The sequence below is a fragment of the Crassostrea angulata genome, chromosome 3, assembly GCF_025612915.1.
Source record: "Crassostrea angulata isolate pt1a10 chromosome 3, ASM2561291v2, whole genome shotgun sequence".
Classification (NCBI taxonomy): domain Eukaryota; kingdom Metazoa; phylum Mollusca; class Bivalvia; order Ostreida; family Ostreidae; genus Magallana; species Magallana angulata.
In genome coordinates this window covers 51,451,314-51,476,221 of record NC_069113.1, presented here as the reverse complement: position 1 = coordinate 51,476,221, position 24,908 = coordinate 51,451,314, and the positions used below count along the sequence as shown (strand labels likewise).

General features: G+C 32.9%; 2 protein-coding genes across 3 annotated transcripts; one reads left to right on the top strand and one right to left on the bottom strand.

Annotated features, from left to right (window-relative positions):
- Positions 1 to 474: 474 nt before the first annotated feature.
- On the bottom strand, positions 475 to 6,717 carry LOC128176027 (uncharacterized). 2 transcript variants are annotated; one of them, XM_052842016.1, is made up of 5 exons: positions 6,592 to 6,717; positions 5,808 to 6,035; positions 5,426 to 5,553; positions 4,497 to 4,597; positions 475 to 4,126 (listed from the first exon to the last, which is right to left on the bottom strand). In XM_052842016.1, the coding sequence occupies exons 2-5, from the start codon at positions 5,983 to 5,985 to the stop codon at positions 3,745 to 3,747; spliced, it is 789 nt and encodes a 262-aa protein (XP_052697976.1). In that variant the 5' UTR covers positions 5,986 to 6,035; positions 6,592 to 6,717; the 3' UTR covers positions 475 to 3,744. The 2 variants fall into 2 exon arrangements, with proteins under 2 accessions (XP_052697976.1, XP_052697977.1); XM_052842017.1 differs by having other exon boundaries at positions 475 to 4,123.
- Positions 6,716 to 24,439, top strand: LOC128176026 (fasciculation and elongation protein zeta-2-like). Its single transcript, XM_052842014.1, has 8 exons — positions 6,716 to 7,049; positions 11,673 to 11,781; positions 16,261 to 16,416; positions 20,285 to 20,381; positions 20,929 to 21,185; positions 21,430 to 21,505; positions 21,697 to 21,762; positions 22,189 to 24,439. The coding sequence occupies exons 1-8, from the start codon at positions 6,739 to 6,741 to the stop codon at positions 22,203 to 22,205; spliced, it is 1,089 nt and encodes a 362-aa protein (XP_052697974.1). The 5' UTR covers positions 6,716 to 6,738; the 3' UTR covers positions 22,206 to 24,439.
- The last annotated feature ends 469 nt before the right edge of the window (positions 24,440 to 24,908 follow it).

The following is a 24,908-nucleotide window of genomic DNA, read 5'->3' as shown; positions in this document are numbered from 1 at the left end:
TAGAAAATTCGCAAAAAAAAAATCGCGTTTATTCGCAATGGTTACGCGTAATTTGCGAAAACAAAAATGCTCAATAGGCTTTTGTAGACAATGGAACGACACAAACCTGCATTTGTAACACCAAAAAACCTCAGGTGTCTTTCTATAAGGCATTTGATATACAATTTATTTCGATTCAAAACCAGTCAAATGTTATTTATCAATGAACTTATATATATAAAGGTTTTTTCTCCATTTAGCATGATTCAATCAACTTAATTTTTTCTGGTTTCTTTTAGGCATGATATTAATTGCCTTTTACATATAGCTGTATTCGGCTAATGAGATGGGTATATTGTTAGAATTTTCCTGAAGTACATGTATTAAATGATGTAGCTCCATGCTGTATAATATATTTTATACATGGTCAGCAAATCAGCTTAATTTTTATATAATATTTATATTTATTTGAAATTATCATGTGATAGAATTCAATTCTGTTAAATACAAATTTTATTGAAAATGAATACATATACAATATGTAAACAAAATCAGTTTCAAGCAATTAAACTTGTTTGGTCCATTCATACTCACAATCAACTGTAGCACAAAACTATAAAAATAATGTTAATCCATTATATCTTAATTGATCTGATCATTTAAAACAAATCATACTGATGGTAATGAAAAAAAATCATAAAAAATAAAAACATACACTAACACTTAAAAATAAAATAACATTTTATTATAATACATGTTATACAACATATGTTGTATCTACATAGTTATGCACATTGTATACAAATGATGGAATAATAATACGCAATATAATTTAGCTAAAAATAGGGATTAAAAAAAGGCAATAGTATCTGTAGTTTTATTTTTTTTTCCTTGTGCATATATCATTTAAATTCCAAATGAATATTCCAGGGTTGTTTTGTAGACAGAATATATAAGTTCATGTAAGAGAGATTACTTAACCCTTTCACTCAATGAAATAAACTTCCCAGTGTCTTAGTCACTCTTAATTAATACTGGGTTAGTCACTCTTAATTAATACTGGGTCTTAGCACAAAGTCTTAATTACCTGGCATATAACAGCAATTATTATACATGTGTTGACAATGAAATAATTGCAAAGAAATTTTTAATATATGATTAAAAGTTCTTTAATCACTGACAACTAACATGTATAATTATTTTTGGCTTTTGCATATCTTAGTTATTAAGCTCTGTAAGAGTACGTTGTCCTAGCAAGCCAAGAATTAGCACACTCAAATGATAATCTGATAAATGACACCTTCCTTAATTTACATGTTCACAAGTCTAATAGGATTTCTCATTTGAACAAAAAGTTTAAACTTAAGTCATGTATATACATGTAAAGTGTAAAACTTGTTTGGAACAAAAACATATAGAGTGAAAACATGGATATGTTAATTGTAATGGTGTGCAGTTTCCTGTCAAGCATTTCCTTGTAAAGCTAATACTAGATATATGCTCGGAGGCCCATGAGTCGTTACCATAAGAATCCGTGCCACATTAGGCGCCTGCTTAAACTTGTAACACTAAATTAATACATGTAATAAAATGCATATAAAGGACTTTTATATCTTTGATGCACTTTACATTATATTCATTTTTTTTTCATTAACCTCATACTAAATCTTGTGAGATATGGGAGAAAAACAAGACTCTAAAACTGTAATGAATTTAGGACCTCCGACGATAATACATTTTGATGTAAAAACTTTATGAATATACATATATAATTATATAGCAAAACATTGAGGTGATCAAAGAACAATGGACTTTACAAACGGGAGAGATCTTATGTAATGAATTTCTGTATTTCAATGATACAAGAGTTTAAAATACATGGCATATACCAAAGTAAATCAAAACAACCCTAGGACTTCACTACCTAACCGAGTTTGACTGTACTAATCAATTATATACATGTATATCTTAATGTTATAAAATATACTTGTAACAGTTGTGATATGGTACATGTATTAACCAAGTGTCAATGTGTTCTAATTGATATGACTGCAATGTGATGTAAAATTTGATGTATTTATGGATCTGCAATGATTTTTGGAAATAGCTGCCTTCTATGCAGTTGGTCCTGATACTTGACACAATCACCAATAGACCAATTCAGATATGTAGTAACGTTTTTGAAAGTGGGGAGGGGGGGGGGCACTCATCCAAAAATAAAGAGCCCCCCCCACCCTCCAAATTTTTTTGTATTATTAAATCCTGAAAATTCTAATCTGTGGGAAGGGGGGGGGGGTGTGCATATACCTACTAGAACTTTGATTTCACTATTAATTTCCTGATTTTCACTCCAGATTTTTACATGCTCCCAAAAAAGTGGGGGGGGGGGGGGGGGGCAACTTCACATGATAGTTCAATTTTATGCTACATGCCTGCAATTACAACCAACAAGTCATCATCATGTACCAAGAAAAATTTATCCTCAAGTTGCTTATTTGCAATATCTTAATTGATAACAAAACACTGTAGAACACACTTCAACTATTGACTTGATTTGTAAATTAAACTACAATTACACTTTATATTATTACATTGATATCTTTCATTGATCTTCAGTGGAGAGAACTAATAGAGGCTTCTTTTGCCTGCTTTTCAATTCATGTTCATTGTTTATATCATGAATAAAATATATACTTCTTAAACTACAACCTAATTTTTTAAAAAGATGTGTTATGATTGAAAAGTCAAAAGAGCAATTTTCTGTAGCAATCAAATTATCTCAACTACTTACTACAATCAAATTGTAACTGAATATCACTAACATTAAATATTTATACAAAATGTTCCCATTAAGGCACAGCTAGGATGTGTATGGTATGTTTGACATATTCTGATCTACCGGAAATCAAATTTTATCTACCGGTACATGGACAAAAAAAGGGGACATATATCCATGAAATCATTTGTAGGCTAAGCTTGTGGAGTCTGCTTCATACAATCAGCTTGACATTTGAAAACAATTGCAATTTGTTATGTACCATAAATACCAATATGAAATCAAGTTCCTATTCTACTTGGGTCAAAAAAACTCAAGAGGAGTATAGGTTATTTACTCTGTAAATTTTAAATGTAATTGTGTAAAAAAGAAACATCAAACAATACAAAAAAACATGGTGCAAAAAATCACATTAAATGCTTTAACCTTTTTTCTGTAAGGAAATAAATGAATAATAAAAAAACACATCTCTATAAAAAGACCATATATAAATTGACAAAATATATCATGATATGTGTGCATAAAAAAATGTAGTACACGTTTTTTCTAAAATGAAAATATGCATTAAAAAGCTCTATATTTTGCCATATAACACAATAACTGCACCCTCTATGAACAGACAATAAACCCGAGTAGACTCACAACATCAGTGTACAGCGCTCATACACCACGCAATTACACAGAACACAACAATTTGGCATTATAATCCACACCTAGTAAAATTCATACAACATTACAAGTTAAATCCTCTTACAAAAATAAAATCTGCCCATTTGCGGTGCCGGGTCAGTTGATCCATCCACCCGCACTTCACCTTTCAATGCTTCCCTGCAACTGTCAATTCAAAGTACCGGTACATGTATATATATTTATACCAGGCTGGTGAAAAATTTCTCTGATCCACAGTCATAGAGGTTTCTAGTGCATCAGTTGAATAGAATTCCATCAAAAGACAATTATTCTACAATTATACTTGAAGCAGCAAACAGTTAGGAACATTGATTTTGCATTTCTTGACTGCATCTCACTGGATTGATTTCTTCTGAATATTCATCAACATCCGAGCTAATCTCAAGGTCATTGCTCTCAACACCCTCTCTGTCTAATGAAGTCATCATTATGGGGGGATCACAATGGTTTGTGGGGCAGAGTTCTGGAGGAGATAGATAAGGGTAGTAAGGGGGTACCCAGCATGCACTAGCAGGAGTTGTTCCCCTTGTACTGATCTCTACACAGGAAGTGCTCATTGCCTCAGCGTAAGATGGTGGGTCTTCCATTTGCTCATCTACCTCATCAGGCAATAGAACTGAGTGGTTCAGATCAGATTCTGTGGCCTCCATGTAGCTGGGAGGAGCATTGTCATCTGTACTACTGAAATACATATATACATATTACAGGCATCCACAGACTCCTCTGTTTACTTAATATACCAAACATATTTGTGAAACACTTATGCCCCCCTCCCTTTGAAACATCAACAAAGAAAATGAACAAAAATAGCAAATACTTGGAATTTTTTTTAAGTCCAAGGGGCATAAATCTGTTGAAAATTGCACAATCCTACCCGAATCCAAAAACCTAGATATCATCATAATTAATCTGTACACCAAATTTCATTTCAATCAGCCTCTCATTATCAGCTTTATTTAGGGAGGTTGAGCCACACCCTATATTCAGATTTCCCCCTGACCATTCTTGTCGATCTGGCTCATATTGTCAAGGAAGAGGCTTTGTTAATTACCTGTACAATTCACTTGGAGTAAAGGCCTCTATAATAACTGTCTCTGGTGGGTTCTCCCCGTCCTGACTTACTGCCATTGTTGCAATGGTTTGCCTTCTTTGCTGTTGAATCCAACAGATAAAAAAAGCTTTGTAGGAAAATATTTCAAGAAAAACTCTTGTGTGTTTGATTGATATATTCTTAGCTACATTTATTACTTATAGAAATAGAAAAGTACCGGTACCATTATCACCCTAAGGATGTACACTGTTTGATTATCAGGTCATAAAATCTACAAATTACTGTAAGCAGATACAAAATTACCTTTCTTGCATTATCAATATTCAAACTTACTGTACTTTAAATTCCATACACTAATCAAATCATTGCATGGCATGGGTATTACCATACAGTGACATACTATGGTATTAAAGTAACCGTGGAAACAATTTGAAATATTAAATCTGGATTTTGATCAGATTGTCCTCTACAGACTATAGTGATTGATTGCCTCTTCAGTTTTGATTGATTTTTACTGAAATAATTCTGTGAATGGTCTCTTCAGATGAACTATTTGTACTTAATCATCCTTCTGTAATGTTCCCCCAATTGAACTATTTGAACTTAATTAATATTTACTTCTTTGATATTTGTATTTACCGGTACATGCAACGCAATTAATAACCTATTGGTATTTGTTCTCTTTATTGTACACATATTTTTTTTGGTCTGTCCATCTGACCTTTTAGTACTTTAACTACTAGTGTCTGCAGTTGCCTAACAGTTAATTTGTACTTATAAACCCAAATCAATTTTTTGTGATCCATCATAAAATGACATACATGTAGCTTTCAAATGCCCTGCGTGCATGTACTGGTACACTCACTAGGAAATAGATGTATTCTGGGTTCTGTTGGGATTGTCTTTACAGTTGGCCTTTCTGTACCTACCTCCTCTGCTTGTCTCTCTAACAGCTGTTCCTTTCTGGCTTGTAGGAACTGACAAGTAGCTACCAGGAATACAATGAGAGAGAAGCCAATCAAAATGGGGCCTGCCTCCACTATTCCGCTTAATCCAGCTATAAAGAATATCGATAGAATGGTCAAACTTGAATTAAATTCATAATTGACAACAGTGGATAAATGTGATAAAATTAATATTTCAGAAATCTTAAAAGCTGTAACTTCAAAATCCAAGGGTTTTTGACTGCTTTGAGATAAGAGAAAACCAATTAATCAGAAACACTCTGCTAGTGAAGATGAAGACAAAAAAATCTGAGATAAAAATGTTTCCAAAGGAATTTTTAAATCTTTAAAGTATTGTAAAGTTCACCTATCCAAGTCAACATGATGCCTATTATCAACAGGATCCCTGCTATCACCCCTAAGAAAAGGCCCCTGAAGCATGGCTGCTTCCCTCGTGGTTGCACGGTGCCAAAAAAGCTGTGGTGGGTGGAGTTCCATTGCTGCCGCCGACTCACCGATATGTGGCTCACTCGGAACATATTCATTCCCCAGTTACCATGGTAACAAAGGGGTGATTATTGGGGACTATCTCTCTCTTAAGAAAAAAATATAAAGGACTTAAAATGATTTCTTTTAAAGAATAAGCTGCATGCAAATTTATAAAATGCTGCCTTTTTTTAAACAAAAATGAAAATTAATGTAATTCATAAATAAGTCAACTATAATTGTTATATTAAATATGCACTTCGACATTGAGAAAAGTAAAAATGGTATCCATGTTAATCATGGTCAAAAACACATCTGAAATATATGATACTGTAGAATATTACAATTGAGTCAACTATGTTAGACGATGATGATAAAATCTCTATTTTGGAATAAGACCATTTCTTTTAAACATGCGTGTGCTCAACTTATGCTTTTGAACAGTGTTCAAATATGTTAAAAAACACAAATATTTTAATTTTTTAGCAACAAAATCATCAGTTTTTAATATTTCAACATTCTCCATTCACTTAAATCTTTGATAAATAGAAATCAATTTCCCTTCTCATAATACAAAAGATATCTTATCAGCGGTTATGATTTTTGTTATGAATCAAAACAAATACAACGACAGTACAAAGGAAAGAAAAACGTGCGCTACTAACCCTTCTCCTCCTCCCAGCATCATCAACATTTGCAGTTCGACAGAAAACTTCCGAGGAGCTCTGAATGATATGTGGAGTACTGGATGAAAAGTCTAGATAATTCCGAACAGGAGCACCAGTAAGGTGAAGGTCATTTACTCATCCAATATGGCGGAGCTTCAGTTTGAGGCACCGCTAGCCAAGTTTGAAAATGAGGAATGGAGTGAATACAGTGAATTTCAGGAAGCTGTAACAGTTGAAAATATTTTGAAAGACACTGAAACACTCCAAACAAGTGAATCAAATGAAAACGAGGACAGTGAACACTTTACAGAGCCTTATTCGGGATCTTTAGAAGATCTCGTGAACTCTTTCGACGAGAAGATAACGAAGTGTTTTTGCAATTTTGAGGAAAATGTTAATGACAAAATAGCCCCTGTGCAAATAAGATCACAAGAAGAGATGGTAAATGATTGTCAGTAAGTATATATATTCGAGTAACCTGTGTGTATTTACCGTGTTAGTTGGACAAGAGATAGATCATAGACCATGTATTGACAAGAGTAAAATCAATTAATAATGAGAAAAAATCATTGTCCGAAAAGGATGGAATATAATAACTTAAAAAATGAATCAGTGGTAATACGGCTGTTTATATACGTCCCTGGTTATAGTAGAGTACCTGTTGATGCACACCAAGTCTATATGTGTATCATATTTGATGTTATAGAATATAGTGCACTTACTTGTAAATATCCATGCAGTTTTATAACATAGTTGAATGAAAACTTTATAATACAAACATTTCAAATGGAAATGATAATGATTTATTGGTGTAACAGGAAGAGGAAACCAATGCCTCTATAACAGACTGGAATACTTTAACCCAAGAAAACAAGGTCCAGGGTCTAATGGACTACTACATTATCTTTATTTTTGTGTTTTGAATTTTTGATGCAACGGAAGTTTGATATGATAGTTTGCTTAATCAAAGAAGTGAAAATGCTGTAATTCTTGACATTGAATATTTACATACAGAACATATAAAGAAGTAATATTACACTTTTGTATTACTGCCACCAGATCATTGCTGCATCAGCTTTTCCAGTCATTTGTTATCATGACTCAAAGGTTGGGATATTTGACACTTACATTCTTAGTCTAGAAAGAATCTTTATATATATATATACTCTTAGACTAAAAATGTACAATCTAAGATTGTACATATATACTTAACCAAGGAAAAAAGACTTCATCTTTAGGACCTCTCTAACTAAATACATAATTATACATATCATATGGTATAGAATCAAAAAAATTGTTGTCAAATGGTCATTGAGAGTCACTGTTCTCATCTGATGGCATGAAGTGATTACAGAGCTTTAAAAAAGCCTCTTTTTTTTAAATCTGCCCCCCCCCCCCCTTGTATCATAGAATTTTCAAATGGGGACTCTACACAGGAATTAAATCTAAACACACTTCATTGCATAAGGTTACTGTTAGAAGACAAGTAAATTAACAAACACAGTAGTATAATATATCTAAAAAAGTTTTTGGTATTATCAAATATTTGCATTTATTTAGTGTGTTTGTAAAAAAAGTACCATGTACATGGTGCAAGTCAATGAAACTGTACTCTGCCCCAAGATATATATGCAGCACATTTTCTTATATATTATTTGATATGTATATTTCAGGGTTCAAACGATGTTTATTCATTAGTATGAAAAATCCTATGATTTCTCATTTGAAATTCTCCCTCTAGCTTGTCAGGGTTCAAAACACAGCTAAAAATAAAAAGTTTATGGGGATTTTGCATTGCAAATGACATGAAATGTACCCCAGATTATTACGTTAAAAAACTGCACAAGGTGTCTTACTGAATTGAATGCATGTATAGTATAACTGAATGAAGAAAAGATGTCAACATTGCTCATTACAAATCTCCATAAGTAAATTATTTATTTTGTTTTGTTCCTGTTCATTTCTGCAGGTTAAAAAAGATGACATGTCAATAAAGAAATCTTAGGTTTTGTTCCTTTCATCAATTACACTTGTTGAAAGATGTGTTGATTTTGTTTGAAATTGTTTAAAATTGACTTAAAAAATAACTTGGAACAAACAAACTATAGTGATTTTTTTTGTTATCCTCTCAATTACAAGTTTTTTGCATATACAGAACTGTAGCTGTACCATTTAGCTACCAAGCTAAATTTTCATGTAGTGTGACAGTTCTGCAGCTAATCTTTGTCTGAATTGAATTATGCTCATTAGGAGTTAATAACAAGATTTGCATAAACAGAATGGTAGTTGTGCCTCTACCAGTATCTGTAAAGCCAAATTTTCCAAATGGTTTTGGCATTAAAAAATGTTACTTTTTGTGAGGCATCCATCTATCTGTCAGTCTGTAAGCTTTCTACATTTTTTACTTCTCTAGAACCACCAAGCCAATTTCAACTAAACTTGGCGCAAAGCATTCTTCAGTGAAGAGAATTCAGATGTGTTAAAATGAAGAGGCCATGCCCTTTTTCAAGGGGAGATAATTAAGGATTAATCAAAATTTGTTGGTTTTTTTTTCTTCATATAAATCTTCTTCTCAAAAACAATTTGGCCACAAAATCTGAACCTTGTGTGAAAGCATCCTCAGGTAGTGAAGATTGAAGTTTGTTCAAATCATGATCCCAGTGGTCAGAATGGGACCATAATGGGGTGGGGGGTTGAATTTTAACAAAGGAATATATAGAGAAAAATGTTTAAAAATCTTCTCAAAACCATTTTGCCAGAAAAGCTTTAACTTGTGTGGAATCATCCTCAGGTAGTGAAGATTCAAGTTTGTTCAAATCATGATCTCTTGTGGTAATGCTTCAACAATTATATATTTTTCCTTATATATAATAATTTGAACATTCAGCAATGATTTTATCAGTCTCTGGCTCCCAATGTTATAACAAAGGGTGCAATGTTTACAGAAAAAAGATAATAAATACATGAAGTAACAACAGGCAGCATCATCATGCTACCCCGACACAGAGTAACAGATGATTCACAGAAATCAATACACTGAGTCACAGCTCTAAAGCACCTCTTATTCCACCTTCAGGTCCTACTACTTCCAAAGTTTTCCTATTTCAGTTAAATAAAAAATATTAATTAAGTGTACAGTGGGTTGTAGGGTTTGGCATGTTAACCCAGTAGCCAAAGATAGTAGAATAGAGTTCTATTATTGGTGACAGACTGACTGGTTCTTACTGTCTGAATTTCTCTGTTGATTGATCAATGCGTACTCAGAGTAAGGCTCGCAAATCTGGAACGGAGGGAAAATGCTGACTAAAATGGTATTGATTTAGCATGCAAACATAATGAGAGCGATCAACAGATATGATATTGGAAAAGTCTTTAGCTATTATTTGACTTATTACTGTAAGGTACATTATGTGGTACATGTAAATGCTCTTATATACTTAATAGTCATTTGAAATGTACATGGATAAATACTTGTAGAACAATTTGACTGCAACTTTGATTCTTCAAAAGTTAATAATCATATTATTATACACAACAATTTTGTATATAGGTATTCTCTTGCACCTGTCAAGTTCTTGGTTCCTTGTCTGGAAGAGTAAGGGTTTCTCTTTTACAGTAAAAGCTGTGTAACCGACTGAGTTAATTGTGGGATGTGGGTTTTTTAATGGCTTATGGCGCATGACTAACTGTTCAATATCAATTGTATGCATTCTCATGAATAAGGTAGTGAACTTGTGAAAATTTTATTGGTTTTGCTTTTTTTTCTTTGATTTATGTACATGTGTCTGAATTAGATCATATTGTACTATATAAGGTATCGTAAGTTTTCTTTTTTAAAATACTATAATTGTTTCGTGTTGCACTATTGGGAAAATACTCTTGTTTCAGTTGTGGGTTGGGTACAGAATTATGAATTTATCAGCATCTGTTGAGGTATTTGTCAGTATAACAGGAAGCCTTTATTATGTACACAGAAACAATCAATACTATCCCCAGAATCTACAGAATTTAAGCCTGTCCTAGACAATGAAAAAATATTAGCTTGAGGGAGAGAAAGGAAGCAAGCCAATGCAAAGGATGGACATTTTGAACATTTATATTAAATCAAACTTAGTTTATAGACCTGCTTCACCTAAATGAACATTTGTAGTTAATAGACACACATGTCTGCAGTTCAGCTGATAAAAGTTCTTTGTGTTTTTTGTATAATGCTGGTGTTATTTTTTTTTATAAACATATCTTTTTCTTTTGTTTGGAGAGGTGAATACATTTCACAGAATGTTAGGAGAGGGGAAATCCCAGCACAGACTCTGTCTCCCATGTGTCACACTGTTTATCTAAGTTAGATATGTCACCTGATTGTGTAGAAATACAACAGCTGTGACATTCCTCCAGGCTACCTGCCCACAACCTGGTGGTTTATTTAACATCAGAATAAATCTTCAACATCGCTTGCACTGTCAATACTCAGCTGAATTTCAAATATTTTGTTAATTTATCTTTATTACCGGTTTATTATGAACCGGCCACCACCTGTTACTTTTGCCAACCTGGTGTCGTATCTCGATGCTGAAGTTAACTGATGTACCAAGAATTACTTTTAATACTGAACAGACAGACTGACGAGAGAGATCAAAATCATACATACATGCATTGTAATGTATATAACCTAGTCCCTGTCATGGTATCCTATATAAATGCTGTATTTATGAGGGTTTTGGCAAAACTGCTTTGAATTGGTGTAATATCTAGTTTATATATTTGGCAATTCTGGTATGCTTTTTTTTCACTCATAATAAGTGGCAATTCTACTTTGTGTTTTATAATGAGTGATACAAAAATGGTCATAAAAAATTACAAATATTACTCAAACTGTATACCAGTAAATTGTATATGTTATCTTGTTTTTAAACAATGTATACAGTTTAAAATCAATATACTAGATTATGATTTTATTTGTTTTAATTAATAGTTAGTCCATTCCCTTTCCAAATCACATTTCACAAAGAAAGATACAATTAATGAAGAAAATTTTATTTATTGCACTGTAAATCTAAAATCTACAAATGTCTTTTCAGAGTGTGGTGGACCATAACAGGAAATTTCGGTAACATTCTGCCCATTGATTGGTCCAAGAGCTATGCAAGGCAACTCCAATCCAAAGTGCTAAACCTCAAAGAGAACCAGGTAACTACATGTACTGGGTGCAGTATGGGCATCATTTATTCATTTATCAGCAACCAAACCATCCGTTTATAGTTTATACACCTCTATATGTAATAGCCTATCAACTGATACATACCGTAAACATTGAAGTCCCATATTTGTAATGAAACTTTAATTTGTGAATGTTTTATGCATCTGTAGAGTCCAAATTATCCCAAAACAAACACTTTGCATGCATTACCAAGGGACCAGGGTTTTTTTCGTGGACTGCCAGGTTTTTTGGCAGCTTGTGTGAAAAAGATTTCATTGATTCTTTGTATCAAGTTGACATATGAATAAAGATCAAATTTAAAATTCAATGGGGATGTAAATTCATGGATGAGGGGTACCTACAACATAAGAAAAATTGAGTAACCACAAAAATGATTCTAGAGAAATTGTTGGTTAAGTAAATGTATTACATGCCAAATTACAAAGATGCATGCACTAAGAGACATACAGTAAAACTTGGTTATAGCGAAGTCCTAGGGACCAATTGATTTTCGTTATATCCATAATTCGTTATATCCGTATAACAAATTAGTAAAAATAACTATAGCGAATTCACTATATACAGGTAAATATCGGTATCTCGAACATGGGATATCTCGAATACTCCGGTTATGTCGAAGTCGGCCGCCGGTCCCGGCCGTTTTCCCTATATATATGATTTAAAAAACTACTGATATCTCGAATACCCCGCTTATGTCGAAGTATGTTTACGGTCCCAATAACAAATTTTACCTGGGTTATCTCGAAGTGAAGTCAATTTTCCGGTCTGCTAATCGCACCCCGCATGTCGTGTCCTCGTTATTCTCGCCCGCGGCAATTCACACCTTTTCTCAAGACTGATAGTCTATTAACTACACGCTTAGCCAGTGCAGCTATCGATGACACGGTAATTGTTATAACAGCTTGGGTATATACTCCGGTGATTGATAAAACAAACAAGTTCACAGCTCCCAAATGTAAGCACCCCTAACATTACCGATAATATGAATAATGATGCACACTACTTATAAAGCAAACAAGTTCACGGTCACTCAATTACCAAATAGCGCAGTGATTTGACAATAGTGTGAACGTGATTTATTTATATTCTGAAAAGTTGTATACATGTACATTATGCTTGTATGTTTGATTAACTGTTATTTAAAATAATTGTAACGTTTCATATAAATTCTTATTTAAGTGTATATGTGCAATGTCTATAAATGTCTATAAATAAAACATCGTTTCAATATTCCGTCTTTTTTTTTCGTTCATACCGGTTCTCAAATTATAGTGCATATAAGGACTTCCTGTGTTAACATGTCAGGACAAAAACAAAAACGCTAATGGAGTCGAAGAATTTCGACTTTGGATATCTCGAACACCCGGATATCTCGAAGTTTTTCCGTGGTCACCCGAACTTCGAGATATCGATATTTAACTGTAAATGTTTTCTTTCACCAGACTATAATTTTTTCTAATTGAGGATTAGAATAAAAATATATTACTTTGATACCTATAATGATCGGATTGTGAATTGAAAAATTTTTATGAAAATAAATTTATTCAAACTTTTATGTTAAATAGTAGTGCAAACTTCATTAAAATGTAAAGGAGTTCGTTATAAAAGTCTTAAATTTCGTTATTATTAACTTCTACGGGACTCAAAATCAGTTTGCTATATCTGTAAAATTTTAATTCATTATATCCAAATTCGTTATAACCATAAAACTTTGCGAAGGTTTGTTAAGAATTTTACTGGGGACTCCAAATAACTTCGCTTCATCCGAGAATTCGCTTTATCCTTGTTCATACAAAACGAGTTTTACTGTACAGTAACAAATGTACTTAGAATATATGTGATGTAAAAGTGCTGTTGATGCACAGGACTAGAATAATGTGTCCCTTTGGTGATTTTAAAACAGGAGGTATGGGACAGTTAATTGTGATAAGTTGCCATTGTAAAACACCCAACAAAACATATCATAGTAGTTTAAAAAATTGATACAGCTTAATGACATAAACTGAGCAGTTTTTATAACTGGTGGGAGAGAAGCATTGGAGATTCTATTGAGATGTTTCTGCCATTGAGTGATTAATTAGTGTTAATATTGACTAGGGATGGCGTAGATTTACTGGTTAGATGTCATGATTACTTGGTTAATAAAATGTAACCAGTTAAAAAAAATTGAATTATATTTCACAAAAAATGATTTTAAAAATTAAAAATTTTAAAAATAAATAACCTTAAAATGAAATAGATGAGCCTGCGTGACCCGAAGTATTACAATTTTTATCATTTGTAAATTCTCTACCAGATCTTGATAATAATGAAATCTAATGCATAGTGTTATATTATTTGTTTTGATAAAACTTTACCGACCATAGCAAACATAATTTTAAAATTACTAGTCTACCATAAAATGTTTTCTAAATGTTTCATTCACGTTGGGTAATTTATGACATGACATGAGAGGTTCAAAAGAAATATTTAGATGAACAAAAAAGATAATTTTTTCATCTTTTTCTGTACTGGACCTGTTACATGTAGTTGAATATACCAGTACTTAAAACCATAGATCAACCAAAATCAACAATAATAACAAAAAATATTAAGCCAGACCCTAAAAAATTTAATTTAAGTGCTTATGAATTTTATTCAAATTTTCTTTCCATTTTTTTTATTTTCTGGTATGTTAATTGTTAAAATCAAAGCTATAGGTTTTCAAATACTTGATGTTTCTCTTTAGATAAAAGATAAATGCTCAAAATTGAAAAGATGCTGTGGTAATTCAGATGTGGTGTATATAAAAGCTGCCTTCAGTACGAACAGACTGTGCTGATGTTTGGTGCTTCCTTCAAGCTTTTAATTATTAAAGGTTCTGCTACAATTTCTTTTCTTTTATCACCTGGCTTATCAGAGAACATTAAAAACATCATGAAGGCTCAGTACTGGGTACATGTATTAAGTTAGTTTGCTGGTTTGCTGCTATCTTAGTAGTAAATTTGGCGGTGAAAGCCTACCATGTTTTGATATTTAAAAACACAAAAAATCATTTTCAGTGGTAGAAAATGGAATATTAATTAAAGCTTATATGTTATCTGACCAAATATCTATTTTCATGTGATCAAAGACTTTAACTTTAATAAAGATGATATACCGGTAGCTTTCTCACATGTTGGAAAATATGTCAAGGAAAAATAGTGTTCTTAGAAGTAACATTCCATATTTTGTCCTTTTTGTTAATGTGTTGGCACACTGTGGAAACATTTGAATCAATATTTATCAACATATCATCAAGAACATTTTGAGCAAGAGTACAACTTGCAAAGCATTGTTACTATTATTTTTAAAACATCAAAATTAAGAAAGGATAGTTGTTGGATTTATACCTTCTAATATGGCTATATTTCATATACTTTTATGGTATATATGTCAGAGATATATGATTAGTTAAAAAATGACAATAATCTTGAAAAAAGCTTATTCTAGGATATTGAATGTGATTAGGCACAGGCATCATTTTTAGTTCATAGACGTTTTCTGGGTTTATGACAGAAAAAATCCATCTTTAACGTTTGCCCAGCAATCATCGTACTTCCTGTAGGCCATTGGATACTGTGATTACAAGTACCCAGCGATTTAGCTTCATAAATATGTAGAGGGAGATTAAGCTAGAAATAATTAGCAATGACTAATACAACAGCAGCTTCTGTCTGATTTAGACTCCATGCTAAGCAAACCTTGTGTGGAGTGCTTCTCAGGAACATGTACTTATTTGAACAATAAAATGCTTTCTTTGGTAATTCATGCGGGATATGAAGGTAGTGACACTGCAAAAAAAAAATACATAACCCACATGAATCATAAAAGAAAGCTTTTGAAATTAAAATACCAAGAAAAAGAGATGCCTCCCTATTTTAATTGAATTTTTTTTAAAAGGTCAATATCTAGGGTATTTGGCAAAGAAACTGTTTAACGATACATGCCTTGTTCATGGAAACATGACCTCCTATCAGTATCATATGCAATACAAGTATATTTCTAAACACAAAAGCCATTCTTGTTTCCTGATCTAAATTATGAAAGAAAAATGTATTGATTCAGATTAACTTTAACATTGTAGTGTATATTGTCTGCAGAGAGAGTGTATTCACCATCCCATTTTTTATCTCTGAAAGTGAAATTGTTTCCTACAATGTCTGATGGTTTCCTTTTCACCTAGTGTTCTATCAATCAGTCCCTCTAGGATTGAACATTACGGCTTTGCTGCATGTTTTCTTGCAATTACAAGACAATTATCCTTTGTTCAAGTCATCAATTCAGGAAGATTTATTTGAAATGTTATGTAATTACAGATCTTTTCTGTATACATGTACTATGTCTTCAAAGTGGATTTGTCTCATTCTGAATCTCCTGTTGGTTGTCGTCCATTTTGTTGCTCACTGTTTGAATGTGTGATGTTTCAGGTTCCAGAGTCCCCTAACCTTGACCTGTCAGATGATGAGGAGCTGAGTCAGCAATTTGACATGCACTCCCTGATTGTGTCCAGTCTCCAGTCCCATGACGCAGACCATGTTGCAACAGCAGATGAGGTCATTAGCGAAATAGAGACCATGATGCAGGTAATGAATTTCATGTCAGTGAGATAGAGAGCAGGATGCAGTAATAGAGAGAGAGAGAGAGAGAGAGAGAGAGAGAGAGAGAGAGAGAGAGAGAGAGAGAGAGAGAGAGAGAGAGAGAGAGAGAGCAGGATGCAATATCAGTGAGATAGAGAGCAGGATGCAACATCAGTGAAATAAAGAGCAGGATGCAATAATAGTGAGATAGAGAGCAGGATCCAACATCGGTGAGATAGAGAGCAGGATGCAACGTCAGTGAGATAGAGAGCAGGATGCAACATCAGTGAGATAAAGAGCAGGATGCAACTTCAGTGAGATAAACAACAGAATGCAACATCTCTAAGATAGAGAGCACAGGATGAAACATCAGTGAGACAGAGAGCAGGATGCAACATCAGTGAGATAGAGAGCAGGATGTAGGTAATTAGTGTAAAATCAGTGAGATTTCAGTTGATAAGTTTAATATCAGTGAAATAGAGAGTATGATACAGATTATTATTGTTATATCAGTGAGATAACAATGAGATTCAGGTAGTTTGTGTAACATCGGTGAAAAAGAGAGCATGATGAGAGGAGTGGAAAATCAGTGAGATAAAGAGCATGATTCAGGTACGGTAACTGGTGTACAGTATATCAGTAAGACAAAGAGCATGATTCATGTAATATCAGTGAGATGGAGAGCATGTTGTGAGTAATGAGTGTTACATCAGTAAGGTATGGAGCAAGTAGTAAGTAATGAGTGAAATATCGGTGAGACAGACAGCATGTTGTAAGTAATGAGTGTTATATCAGTGAGATAAAGAGCATGTTGTTAGTAATAAGTGTAATATCAGTGAGATAGAGAGCATGTTGTAAGTAATGAGTGAAATATCAGTGAGATAGTAAGCGTGTAGTAAGTCATGTGTAACCCGGCATTGGATTGGATAGAAAAATTTAGTTAAATTTGTATAACCTGGTTTGCAGGTCACAAGACATGTCACAATGCACCAACGTAAAAAACGTACTAATCTGCTCGACGTTACCTTCGAATTTTGAACAGATTAATATCATATTTAAAATTAAAATGGACTCAATTTGTATAAGGAATTAACTCAATATCTACCCAAGTTATATTTGTATAACTGGGTTGGAGCAATTTACGCTTTGCAGATTATTCAATTCAATTCATTTTATTGACAATTACCATGTCGGCATACAGTCATGAATATGAGTTACATAAAACAAAAACATTAAACATAGCATGCAAAAGTTAAACATTATAACTAATAAATCTATAAAGCGTACATTGCCCCATCCCAGGTTATACTTGTATAACTTGGGTAGACATTAAGTTCATTTCTTAAATAATGAGTATAATATCAGTGAAATAGAGAGCATTTTGTAAGTAATGAGTGCAGTATCAGTGAGATGGAGAGTATTTTGTAAAGAATGAGTGTAATATCAGTGAGATAGAGAGCATGTTAGTGAGACAGAGAACATGTTGTAAGTAATGAGTGCAGTATCAGTGAGATAGAGAGCATGTTATAAGTAATGAGTGTAATATCAGTGAGACAGAGAACATAATGAAAGTAATGAGTGTAATATCAGTGAGATAGAGAGCATTTAGTAAGTAATGGGTGTAATATCAGTGAGATAGAGAGCATGTTTTAAGTAATGAGTGTAATATCAGTGAGATAGAGAGCATGTTTTAAGTAATGAGTGTAATATCAGTGAGATAGAGAGCATTTTGTAAGTAATTGGTGTAATATCCTTGAGATAGAGAGCATGTTTAAAGTAATGAGTGTAATATCAGTGAGATAGAGGGCATTTGTAAGTAATGAGTGTAATATCAGTGAGATAGAGAGCATGTTATAAGTAATGAGTGTAATATCAGTGAGATAGAAAGTGTGTAATAAGTAATGAGTGTAATATCAGTGAGATTGAGAGCTTGTTTTAAGTAATGAGTGTAATATTATTGAGATAGAGAGCTTGTTATAAGTAATGAGTGTAATATCAGTGAGATAGAGAGCAAGTAGTAAGTAATGAGTGTAATATTAGTGAGATAGAGAGCTTTTTGTAAGTAATGAGTGTAATATCAGTGAGATAGAGAGCAAGTAGTAAGTAATGAGTGTAATATTAGTGAGATAGAGAGCTTGTTTTAAGTAATGAGTGTAATATCAGTGAGATAGATAGCAAGTAGAAAGTATTGAGTGTAATATTAGTGAGATAGAGAGCTTGTTATAAGTAATGAGTGTAATATCAGTGAGATAGAGAGCAAGTAGTAAGTAATGGGTGTAATATCAGTGAGATAAAGAGCGTGTAGTAAGTAATGGGTGTAATATTAGTGAGATAGAGAGCATAATGAAAGTAATGAGTGTAATATCAGTGAGATAGAGAGCATGTAGTAAGTAATGGGTGTAATATCAGTGAGATAGAGAGCATGTTTTAAGTAATGAGTGTAATATCAGTGAGATAGAGAGCATTTTGTAAGTAATTGGTGTAATATCCTTGAGATAGAGAGCATGTTTAAAGTAATGAGTGTAATATCAGTGAGATAGAGGGCATTTGTAAGTAATGAGTGTAATATCAGTGAGATAGAGAGCATGTTATAAGTAATGAGTGTAATATCAGTGAGATAGAAAGCGTGAAGTAAGTAATGAGTGTAATATCAGTGAGATAGAGAGCTTGTTTTAAGTAATGAGTGTAATATCAGTGAGATAGAGAGCAAGTAGTAAGTAATGAGTGTAATATTAGTGAGATAGAGAGCTTTTTGTAAGTAATGAGTGTAATATCAGTGAGATAGATAGCAAGTAGTAAGTAATGAGTGTAATATCAGTGAGATAGAGAGCTTGTTATAAGTAATGAGTGTAATATCAGTGAGATAGAGAGCAAGTAGTAAGTAATGGGTGTAATATCAGTGAGATAAAGAGCGTGTAGTAAGTAATGGGTGTAATATCAGTGAGATAAAGAGCGTGTAGTAAGTAATGGGTGTAATATCAGTGAGATAAAGAGCGTGTAGTAAGTAATGGGTGTAATATCAGTGAGATAAAGAGCGTGTAGTAAGTAATGGGTGTAATATCAGTGAGATAGAGAGCATAATGAAAGTAATGAGTGTAATATCAGTGAGATAAAGAGCAAGTAGTAAGTAAACCAATTTTTATTTGCGGCGACTTTATTTTGCGCTGAACTGCTGATAGACTGGTTCGTGGTGACTAATGTTCGTGACCAAGCCTTATCCAGACCTGTATTGTTATAAAAACATTAGACAAAGGATTGGTTTGCGGCGAGAAATATTCGCAACAACAATGCTCTTGCTTACCTCGCGAAAATTTCTGGTACGCGAATAAAAGTTGGTTTACAGGATATGTCAGTAAGTTATGAATGTTATACTTTAATTGTATTAAATGTATACCTAAATTTCATGTACACTCAAGTTCATTGATATATCATTATTGATATATATATACGTATCTGTTTACCTCATTTTTCCCTTTGCACATGCCTTTTATTGTTATAATGTTCATTACATACGAGTACATTGTATAAATGTGATGAAAACATTTTATGTTAGTATTCCATGTATAAATCGGTAAAATATCGAGTGTGTACATGTATACTTGAGAGTTCAAGTACAAGCACATTCTGTGTGATCAAAATGATGTTAATTTTGTTATTACCTTACCAAAAGGCACTAGTTACATGTACATACAAATCTTTAATAGAGTTTTTTCATGGAACTTTTATCTTTGTCACATCATCATCAAACACAAACAGATTGAAGTACAGTCATTGATTATGAAAAACAAACTCTGGAATTTTATCAGTGAATAGACATAATTATAGACTGTGTGTTGTGTAGATCTTTTGATCTGTTAATGTTATACTGTTGCAGGAACATGGAACCCAGGAGTACACTCAAGATGATCTTGAGCATGAAATGGCCTTGGAAAAGGAGAAACTTCCGCAGATTCCCACCTATACTGAGACAGGTACTATATCTGGGATCACGTCCTTGTGTTTTAATTCTATGGGTTATATTGTCAGTATATTTAACATTCAGAATTTTGCTGTTGGACTAATAGTAAGATCTGTAAGCAGATATCGGACATTTTTTCATGTATTGAGGAGATTATTATTTGTATTATGTGTGTACTTGCTTAAAAAGAAGATTTATAATTGGTTAAGGTATTGAATAGTGGTAGTTGTTTTGGTTTTCTGTATTAGAAATTAAGATGCTATATCCAATTGGAACTATGGCCATGAAGATGAAGAAAATTACAGGTACTGTAGGAAATGTTAAGGGGAAAAAGTATTGCCATTGTCCTCAAGCCATTTTGTTTTGTAGTCCTTGACATATCTTTAATTAGAATTGATTTTTATGGCTTTTTGTTTGATAAATACTAAAGAGTGCACAGTGTTTAGTTTAGGTAAATAGAAAGCTATTTCCATGTACAATTTGATAGAGAAGAAATACTTTCTAATTTTTTAATGAATGAGATTTGAGATGAAATGTTGAATTTAATAAATATTCCTCAGATCTGAAGGGGATGAACTGTACACAGCTGAATGAAGTTCTGAATGAGTACGAGGTGATCATCAAGGAACTGTCTGAGGTCCTGATCCGAGAACTCGCGCTCAGAGACGAACTCGAGTATGACAAAGAGCTCAAGAACCAGTTCATCTCTCTGCTGCTGACCATACAGAAGCGTCGCCGCGATGGAAACTTGGACAAGAAGAAGAAAAAAACCAAAAGTGTTAATAATAACATGAACAGCCCAGAAGGCCAAAGCACAGTAAGTGAAGTTTACTGTGGTTAATTGATATGATTAACATTGAGTGTGTTATTGTAACACTGGAAATACCGGTAAATATCCAAATTGTCAGATGATTTGAATGTTGTTTGATTTCTACGTTATGTAAGGGATTTTCTTGAAGAAGGCTATGGCATTTGTTGATTTTAAAATGTTTACTGTAAAACAGATTGCAGTAAATGACATGTTATTGAAGTTCTTTTACAACGTTATGTTTATATTGTAGTTCTTGACGACTGTAATTCCATACCATGCTACTGATGGTCCACCAACATCAGAACAACTACAGATCTACATCAAAAGTAAGTTCCCACTCAAGGTTACAAGTATATTCATCAAGTGGTCATAAAAGGGATATTTTTTACATGTACCTACATGTAAATTTGTTACATGACATAAAAATTCAATGAGTTTGATAGATACATTTTTGATTTACTTTTGATTGATAATAAAGTTGTTGGTGTAGCATAAGCTGATTTTGTTGTTTTAACAGTTTTACAGGCCATCAATGAGGATAGCTCGACTGTCCCTGGTCTTCTGACAGACTATATCCTGAAAGGTAATGTTAGGTTCATGGAAATACTGCACTTCATTGAATATTTGTTGCTATAGATAAAACTTATTGTTTGTCTTGTTTTCAAAGAACAAATCATTTCCTAAACTACATGTAACTTCTAGTATTCCATTGTTATAACATTGTTAGTGTAACATCACTAAATACTGGCTTAAGGGGAATGAATATGATTTAAGCTGAAAATATGTTGTTATATTTTTCCAATTTTTGCAATGCTTAATTCAGCTGTAATTGTAAATACAAGTTTTAACTGCTGGCCACCAATATACGGCCAAAATACACAGACCAAATTGCTTTGTTAGGTGGACAATGTCATCAAAAATGAAGAAAAACAATTTTAAAATTTTACAGATCATATCTTGGTCAATCTCCTTTAAATCTTTACCATTTTTGTCTGTTTTTCCTCAATAGTGCTGTGTCCCACCTGAATCCAGTGTACAGCAGAATCCTGTTTTCTTTGTGTTTTTTACCTGCTGGATGCCAACGCTTGTTGAAACAGTGGAGACAACAGGAGTATTTCATGCTGCTTAATGGCCTAGTTTGGTTTCCATGACAACCAATTTGTGTACTTACTTAATGGACTTATTTCTTTTTTATTTTATGCTGTGCAATAGAATTCAATCATATGTTTTACATGTTTACTAAAGAATTAGATGATTTCTAAAAGAATGAGTAAAACCACCAAAGATATTATTTAAAAATCATCCATATTCATGTATTACAAGTTTTAGGTGCTGTCATTCCATTTTGTTTGCCAATCAAATTTATACTCCCACCAGAATTTTTAAGTCTGGAATCCTTATTTGATGGCAAGGACTTAAATTTTGCCAATGATAACTCATCAGAGAACAGCTGTAAAAATTAGAGTCCCAGATAGACTGTCATTGCAGTATTGTACATGTAGGTGTGAACTAATTAGACAGTATTATGTTGATATAGATCAAAGACAGTGTCTACTTCTTGTATTGGTATGGCTTGGTCATTTGCTACCACCTCATTTGTTATTCAAGTTTAGGGTTTGGTCTTGCAAGATTTAGAATCAGGATTGTGTCATAGTGATAGGAACTGTCTCATGAAAAAAATGGATAAATGTCTGCTTTGTCTGTGTAAAGAGCATGATGGGGTGCCATTGTATTAATACTAAACCAAGCATATTGTTATTAATATATACTTTTATTGTTTTATTATTTTGATGATTTTATTTTTATTTTATTATATTTTTATTATCACAGTGAAGAATATTCATTGATCAACAGTTAGCCAAATAATGAACAAGAAGTCTTAAGCTCTTTTAATCTGTACCATATTCACTTAATCCTAACTATAAGCTCTTTTAATCTGTACCATATTTACTTAATCTCAACTAAATTCCCTGCGAGATTTTGATTCAATACTAGTGCATCAACTGTAATTAACTTGTGATTGATTGAATACCTCATAAAGAGAAATCAGCACTGAATCAATTCTGGTAAAGAAACAAAATTAAATACACAAGCATTGACCAATCTCTCTCTTAAATACAATTCAGTGGTACTTAATTGTATCTTGAACCCAGAAATTTGTTGGAATTCCCAATTCCTCTTTCTTATTTACTTTAATCACTATATTTTGATACCTTTGGTATCTCAAAGTTTAACTCCCCTCAGACCTTAGTAAGAGACAATGATTGTGATATAATTATAATACTTTTGAAATCCATTTGAGGATTATACATGTAGTTGAATTAAGTTTTAAAGATAAGATAGAAGTTATGGTAGTTTAGATATATGTTGTATATGGTTGTTTTACTACTACACCATTAAAGGGGAACAAACCCTATTGTACAAAAATCACCCAATACTGTAAATGCACAAATGTGCTGAAAGTATGTATATATATGTACAGTGTATGTGAAGTTAAAAGTACCCTCTATCCACATTTTTCAACTCATTCCACAGACATCAGTGCTCTCTGAGCTATGTGCTGTGTGTAATCCTTTTAATCACAGGTATTGTTTGTGTAAGTGTTGTTACAATGTGTCCATTTTATATCCAATATTGTTAATACACTCTGAAATGTTCTAGTCAACACATCAGTATAGTATGTAGGTATGTATTTAACATATGTATTTCTGTGTACAGGAAACATTTTATATATTATGTATATGGTACAAATTCTGGTCTATAGGGGTTTTCGTGTGTGATGTACATGAATATATATATATACTTTTCTTGCGGTAAAAATATTGTACTAAGACTAAAGTGTGTGTTCTACTAAGCTTCATTTCTGGCAAGGCCTCACTGGAGTTCTTAAAATTTCTAACAAATATTGACAGTGATTACTGCATAAACTGTATCATATTCCAACAAATTGCCCCATATGAAGGACTATGTGAGAGATTTCTTCACTGAAATAACAGCTTTATAAATGCTCCTGTAGTATTAGTGAGACGAGTGTCCTGCAACTACTGATAGTTCACATGATCATGCTGTACCAGTAAAAGCTATACCACGCCTCATCATGTCTGTAATGGTAGATACATTGAATTATTTGTTAGTGAAATGCTGGTTGTTTACATGTTTAGCTGTGATCCTTGTTGTATTTAATATACCAATGTATACTCAAGTTTGCTGTAAATGCAGGTGTACATTAATTATAAATAAACTGCCTCTTAACAAAAATACTTGTTCTGTTTACAATTATTTTTTGCGATATTTTCTTAAAATGGAAAAAAATTCCTATTGGCACAATCATGAAATTAAACTTCTTTACATTCATAACTGCCCTTTAATAACAAAATGGAAGGTGAAAACCTGATTTCAACATAGCATTACAGGGAAATAATTTGAATTGAAGGGGCTAAAGTCACAACTCAAAATTTTGATTGAAGTCACATTTACATCTTTCTAATACTTAAGCCATTGATTAAGGTCATCAAGTCACCAAATTCCATCCTCACAATGTCAGGGGTCCTGAGTTCACCCGTGGCCGTGGACTCAGGACCCCCCACATTGTAAGGATGACCAAATTCAAGTTGATGTAAATGCAACTGTCAAGGTACAGGCTCTTGAGTAGTGCCAATATGGCCACAGTAAAAACAAGACATCTGTAAGCCAATGCTCACTAGTGATACCCCTGCTCTGATGTGAATC